General features: G+C 46.5%; 1 protein-coding gene across 1 annotated transcript; it reads left to right on the forward strand.

Annotated features, from left to right (window-relative positions):
• The first annotated feature begins 3,751 nt into the window (after positions 1-3,751).
• LOC104436761 (GTP-binding nuclear protein Ran-3) lies at positions 3,752-6,722 on the forward strand. The gene is given in 10 exon segments (XM_039308535.1): positions 3,752-3,939; positions 4,042-4,111; positions 4,455-4,511; positions 4,616-4,733; positions 5,288-5,377; positions 5,470-5,485; positions 5,488-5,577; positions 5,580-5,656; positions 5,738-5,815; positions 6,270-6,722. Coding segments are annotated over 10 exon segments (855 nt in total). The 5' UTR covers positions 3,752-3,900; the 3' UTR covers positions 6,490-6,722.
• Positions 6,723-7,392: the final 670 nt, after the last annotated feature.

Consider the following 7,392-nt stretch of genomic DNA (forward strand, 5'->3'; position numbering starts at 1 on the left):
TGGGGGATTGGCGAAGATGTCACGCTTCGAGAGCATTTATGGGATCGGTGGCATGGGAGAAGTTGTTAGAAAGTGAGGAGTGTCGATCAAGCCAGAAACTATAGTGGGCGACGGAGGATTCGATCTATATGGCGAAAGATAGTGGAAAGATAGTGGAAACGCCAAAACATATAAGGGAAACATAGTCACCTTGAATCCTAGGCGATGAAGGACATTTCGTGTAAAATAGATATCGTAAGTCTTAGACGATTTCGGTTACCCGATGTAATACGATGAACAAATGAGATTTGGTGATAGTATTGCTCTGTCTCGTATGATTAGCATGCCTAGCTGAATGTAACATTCTCCTCCATTCACTCGTACTCCAGCAATCAAGAACCTCCAACATAGAGCTATATGGCAATTTCTCGAGCTTTGACTTGCCAATCTCAGACGCAATTGGACCTTAAAATACAATGCTGTAATCATCATAATTAGCGATAAGATCTCGCGGAATAATATTCATGTGCCCAACAAGATTTGTTTGGGACTGTTAAATTGGTACAGCTAGGGATTTGGCAGTCCCTTCTCTTTACGAAAAGCTGCACATGCTGAACGGACAAGATGGATCAGAAGAACGGCCAACATGAATAGAACCCAAGCTGCAACGGCATACGCAACTCCTACGTAGGAGTTTTTGCCGCCCGGCACCAAGACCAGAATAGGAATAGTGTACGTGGTCGCCGTTAACAGAAGAGCGATCCACATCAACACAATAGCACATTGGACCAAGAATGGCCATTTCAATGCTAATCCTCCCACCATACATCCAATTACAGAAAACGACGTGAAAAGAGAGAAGGAGTTGCACCTTGTGAAATAGTTATATTGCTTCGGGTGTTTAACGGAGAAAAGTGGAGTACCCGCCGTGTAATTTGCACCTGTAAACGTCGCGGGGGAGTCCTCCTGGGAAACCCCCCCAGGAGGATGCATCCCATTTTGGATAGCCGTCGTGGCCAATAAGATGGCCACGACCACGACAGTGGCGTGCAGTTCCCTTTGATTATTTCTGGTCTCCTGGGTCGCCCTCTGGGCCTCGACGTCCGCCTCCATCTCCATCGAAAGTCCTCCTCTCGTATCTCTGCGCTTTCAAGGCCACAAAAACTTCGCCAGGCCTCTTAACATACGATACAATTGATCACTCTCCCCTCTCCTCTCCTCCGCTCTCTCTCTCTCTCTCTCTCTCTCTCTCTCTCTTACGATCTCATACCTGGATCCTCTCCTCCACTCTTTCTCCTCGGCTAAAATTGGCCGAGGGGTACAAGAACAGCACAATCCCGTTCTCCTCTCCTCTCTTCCACTGGTTGTCCCGTATTCTCTCTCCACCATTCATTTTTCTCTTGCTAAATTAAGAACGCCCTCGTGTTCATCCTCCCCATCACCGAAGGACATCTTGTAGGCCCAGGTGACCCAGCAGAGGACGACGGCGGCAAAGGCATAGAGGGCCATGCAGGCGGAGTTGACTGCCCACTTCTTGACGATTCTGCCGTAGAAGATGAAGAGGCCCAGAACGCTCTGGAGGCGGACGAGCGTGGCAGACACCATCCGACACGCCTTGTCACCCTTGTTCAGCCAGTTGGGCACCGCGGCAGATGTGAAGGCCTTGTAGGCAAGCCGCACAGGGTTGGGGTGAGGAGCTGCCTCCGCCACTATCAATCTTGATTGATTGAATGACGTTGTATCCGTGTCGGCTTCCCGTACTTGCAACGCCTGATGTTCAGGCACAGAGCCTCCCCCAAATCAATATCCTCAAAAGTGCTCGCCGGCGGCGGGACATTGGAGCTGCTAGCTGCTGGCATCATGCTTTCCTGACCAACCTCAAGGTCGCGGAACGTGGCAGCTACGTCAAACGAGCTAACTCAGCACCGATAGCTAAGAAGGTGAGAGCTCGAAAAGATGGCATGGAACCAGCCTTTCGGTGAGTAGGCTCCTCCCCCACCGGGTTGCCCCAGCCAGCCGGCCCTTCTACACCCCTCCGCACGTCAGGTCGCTTTCATCAACAACCTTGACGTCGCAGAGAGCTCGCGAAAAGATGGTGTGGAACCAGCCATTCAGCGAGTCAGCTCCTCCCCCGCCCGGTCGCCCCAGCTGGCCCTTCTACGCCCCTCCGTACATATGGCGGGACAACGATGGGTACTTTGGCTCCGCCGCTGAGCCGGCTCAATCTCTCCCCCGATTCTTGCTCTGATAATCATATCGAGTATCGACTTGCATCATGTCAGTTTCTGAGGACAGAACTATCATTCTTCATTTAGCTGAACAGCGACCCGGTTGGTGAGCTGCGATTTGGTAACCGAGCGCTGGGACCCGGAATAAACGCCGGATCAGGCAGCAGATCAGCAAGAGAAGAGCTGCGAACTCGGATTAGAGAATCGGACCATCAAGCAGAAGGTGGATCTGGGTGGGAGGAACGGCTGAATCGGTCAGAGGAACGGTTCCGGCTAAATCGGTCAGAGGAACGGCTGAATCGGTCAGAAGTCGACACGTGGCTCCACGTAGGCGACGGGGTCCGAGATGAGAAAAATATTGGAAGAGAAACAGAAAGAGTAGAAAACCAGTCAGGTTTATACCGTTGAAAGGACCGACCACCTCCGCTCTCCATCTCCATCTTACGTCACTCTCACCCTCTCTCTCTCGATTTCTCCGCCGCCGTAATGGCCACCGGCCTCTTTCCCTCCGGAACCCTCGCCGTCAAGGCCTCGGCCTCCTCCAACAACAAGTGGCTGGCCCCGATCTTCGGCCCGAGCCGGGCTACATTGACTCCGCCGCCGCAGGCGCCAGCAAGGTCGCCTACCCCAGGAAGGCCGACTTGGAGGGCTCGGGCTCGAGCCTGTCCGCAGCGGGGAGGCCCCACCCCGACCCGATCCGGTTCACGGAGGAGAAGGCGCGTGTCCTCAGGCTCATGACCTCCGACGCGGCCTCCCGCCACGACGCCATGTCTCACTCCGCGATCACGTCTCGCCTCGCTTCGGACTTCGGGAACTGGACCGATCTGTAATCCGGCCGGACCGGATTAGACCGGGCCGGACCATGTTCACATCAGTACGATTGTCCCTGTATAACATCTTTAGGACACACTTTTGATTATTTTCCTTGTGTTTATATTCTTGGTGCAGATGGCTCCTTTGTGTTTATATTCTCGAATTGTTTTTAAGGTTAGTGGCCAGATGTCGTTCCGAGTTCTACGGATGTTCAACTGCTGGATTGCGGGACTCAAATCATGGAGGCCTCATCTCATGGGCTTATTTCACCGGCGTGGGGGCATGGCACAAGCAAAGCTTCAAAAAAAACTTGGACTGAGGAAGCACCTCTGGCCATAATAGATTAATCTTTTTGTTTATATATTATTTGGGTGTGAATAATCTATCTTTAATAAGGAATCGTTGGTTTTAGCGCGTCAAAATTAGATCCATCAAACTGGTGGGTCAAGAATCGGGTCGAAAATGATCCAAATCAAAATTAACTCATTTTATGTGTAATATAAATTTAGTGATCGGACGGTCAGCAGGTTCTAAGTAAATCGAATCTAACGGAGGAGACGGCAGCGTCAGCTCTAAGCCATGTTAGACAGAAGAAAAAAGAAAAAGGGAAAATCACGCTTTCCCTTCCATTTAAACCTCCTCCCTGTACGGCTGTCCGCTCTTTCCTCCCCCACTTCACTGTGCTGCTTCGATCCCCGACCCTCTTCGCAATCGTCAAATGGTGAGTTGGTTTATGTGGTGCTTTTCTTTACTTTTCATCATCCCATTTTCCACGCATCCATCCTTATATGGATAGATAGCTCGTGTTCTCGTTGTTGCTGGGTCTTCTTGAATCTCGATTCTTTTTGTGATTCTTCCCGAGCTTTTGGGTCCTGGTCAGATGTTGTTTCTTTTGGGGGTTCTGGAGCTGAGCGATCTGGTTTTACGTGATCGCAAAGTTTGGATTTTGCTCTCATTTGTTTTTGTTTTTGTTTTTTTTTTTTTAAATTTCTTTCTTGTTTCCTTTGCGTATCTCTTTTAGGCTCTGCCGAATCAGCAGACTGTCGATTACCCGAGCTTCAAGCTCCTCATCGTCGGCGATGCTGGCACAGGTAATTGTCGCCGGCGTGCTCTGTTTTACCAGTTTTGATTCGATCGTTCGTTGCTCTGTATACATAACGGGGTGCGCATGCTGTCGTGATAAATTAGGGTTTGCTCTAGTTATTTTACCTGTCGGGATCAGGAACGTAACGTGCTCATGGCTATATACTTAAAGATAGAGGATTTACCATTTGATGTGGCGGACAGTATGTTTTTCCACAATTTCTGCGGATTTCGAAAATTGGTTTTGCCATCTTCTTCATTTGTCATGATGTGGAAAGCATGAGATGTATCTTTTCTTTCTAGCGTCAAGCAAGGGATAGTAGGCTGAGCGTAGTCCGTTCCTTTGCGCAGGCAAAACGACTTTTGTGAAGAGACATCTCACTGGGGAGTTTGAAGAGAAATATGAGCGTAAGTGATGTGGAAATGCCTTTTATTTCCTTTTCCTGAAGTCGTTAGATTATTATGTTGTTTAGTCTGTACTAATCTTCTGGTATTGTCCTTGCGCATGACAGCAACTATTGGCGTCGAAGTCCATCCTCTGGATTTCTTCACAAACCGCAGGAAGATGCGGTTTTACTACTGGGATACTGCAGGGCAGGAGAAGCTTGGTGGTCTAAGCGAGGGATATTAGTGAGTAAAGAGAGTTCCGTCTTAGAATTTCCTTGCTTTTTAAATCGGTGGAAGGATTTTCAGATTCAAGTTTGTGTTCTTGTGAATTGAGTGATAATAGGGAGAAAAATGTCGTGTTGAGCTCGAATTTAACAATGCTTTTATCACGGGGTAGACATATCTCGGTAGGTCATTTATTTAACTGCCTGGGTTTTACTAAGGATAACTATTATTACTCAATAGTGGTGCAGTCAATTGTTATTTGTAAAGTTGTGGATGGAGAAGCAAGTATTTTTGCAAAAAAAAAATCCGCCGCTAAGGGTGCGTATCTGTTTTGGCGTCGTCCTTATTTCTGATTTTGTTAGAAGTCGGTAAAATTTATGTCAGTCGTATCTCTTTAAACCTTATTTTCGGACTGCATCTTGTACTTCATGTTGGCAGTGGTAGAGTGGTCTTCTGAATGTGGCAATTTCCTTTATTCACTTTTAGACCTTGCTTGTGGGAGAGGGGTAATTCCTCTTCCTCCTGTGTCGGTGGGTATCGAAATTTCAAACTTTTTATTCGTTGTTCTGCAGCATTCATGGCCAGTGTACAGTTATCATGTTCGACGTCACTGCTTGATGGACATACAAGAATGTTCCTATATGGCATCGCGATCTCTGCAGGTAGAGTAGAAACGCCGGCGACCTTTGTATTTGTTCTCGCACTACGGTTTTTGATGGTGCTATATCTTGCTAATTACCCATTAATTTATTAGGGTCTGTGAGAATATATGCCCATTGTTCTCTGTGGAAACAAGGTAGATGTGAAGAATGGGCAAGTTGAAGCAAGGCAGGTTACATTCCAGCGGACGAAGAATTTGCAGTACTGTACTATGAAATTTCTGCAAAGAGCAAGTACAACTTGGAGAAACCCTTCCTCTGCCTCGCCAGAAAACTTGCCGGGTTACCTGAGCAGAACGTGCAAATCCTGTTTGCAAAAGTTGTTATGGTGTAGTAGCTAATCGTTTGTTCTGGTAAACGCAGGGATCCAAATCTGCACTTTGTTGAGCCTTCTGCTCTTGCACCTCCGGAAGTGCACATGGACTTTGCCCCACAGCAGCAGTAAGAATCTTGGCCTATATTATCTGCTTTATATAACGTTAATTTCTACGAATAGTCGTGTCGTCGTGCGTCCCGCCTTCGTCCTCCCCCTCTCTCTTCTGGATGCACTTAATTGCATAAATAAATCGCAATCGTGCTTGCGAATGATGCGGTTTGTATTATGGAGTGGTAATCGTAGCTGTGGTTGCCTGTCCGGTCTGTCTGATCTTTTTGTTGGGTCACAGATATAACAGTATTCTGTGGCTATGGCTAGTGTCTTTTATTTTTATTTTTTTAAAAAAGGGGTAAAGCTTCTGGACTTTTTGAGGGTGACCCGTGTTCTTTTCCGTCAGTCGTCACACTATTTTGTCTTTTCCGTAAATTGTTCTGTGGTCAAAGTTCTGTAGCTAGTTTGATAGTTCATAAACCTCTTCTCGACCGTCCATTGACCTACGGTGGTTGTTGTCTGGAACAGGCATGAGGCAGAACTTGCTGAAGCAGCTATTCAGCCACTTCCCGATGGCATCGCTACAAAAGCATTTTTTACATTTGGAGACGGTAATGGGCATTCGAGACGGCGGGTGGTTTCAGCCTGCATCCTTTCGATTTTGGAGTTCTACATTTTTTTTTTTTACCCAAATTTTGGAGTTCTACATTGGGGAAGCGAGATGTTTTCGCTTTTCTGGTTCTGCTAAATTACGTAATTGTTTCCGCTTGATTTATCAAATTGACCTCAATTTCGGCAAACATGTATTGATAGTTAACAGCATATATATATTTTTTAGACAATTGCGGTACATGGATGCTGTTAGGGGTGTTAAATAGGTGGGACGGTTCAAAGATGGTCCAACCTAGATTAATTCATTTAATTTGTATTGATCCATTCTTATGTAATACAATTTTGATAATTTGTATTCACCTGATTTGTATTGCTGTAATGCATCCATTTAATTACTTTAGGCTCTTTATGTGAACGTGTTACTTGGTTAAATTTTTTTGTCAAATTAAAAAAAGAAAAAAGAAAAAAGAGAGTGAAATAACAAAATATGACGATGCATGTAAATAAAATGAAAGAATCATAATAATTAGAGAAGTGCGCATGTATCTGCTCTATGGATCGAATTAATATTTTCTAACACGACAGATTAAAAGCTCTGCGAATCCCGCGCAAGAAAAAGATTCTTTACTTACATCAAACATAAAAACAAGCGCTAAGTGTGCAAATTGAAAAAGCCAACGTACGCTCAATGAGAACGCGAAATAGCCTTTGCGCGTCGTCATCACAAACATCAAATCCCCGCTTACTCGATAATTCACACGATCGGGAGAAAGGGAAGCGTATCTGTTGCCGCTCCAACCTTGTAGCGTTTGCAACTAACAAACAAGTACCTCCAAACCTACGTTAATAACGCCAATTTCACTGGCGAGCCGACGGCAAAACCGATAAAAACAAGCGACTAACGACAACCTCAAATTGCGAATTGAAAGCACCCCGACCTAAAAACCTCTGACTACGTACACCAAAGCATCACGATCACCGGTCTTCGATGCACTTCCAGAAAATCACCCCCTTCCGCCTCCCCTATCCCCCTCCCCAC

This window comes from Eucalyptus grandis, chromosome 3, assembly GCF_016545825.1.
Source record: "Eucalyptus grandis isolate ANBG69807.140 chromosome 3, ASM1654582v1, whole genome shotgun sequence".
Classification (NCBI taxonomy): Eukaryota; Viridiplantae; Streptophyta; class Magnoliopsida; order Myrtales; family Myrtaceae; genus Eucalyptus; species Eucalyptus grandis.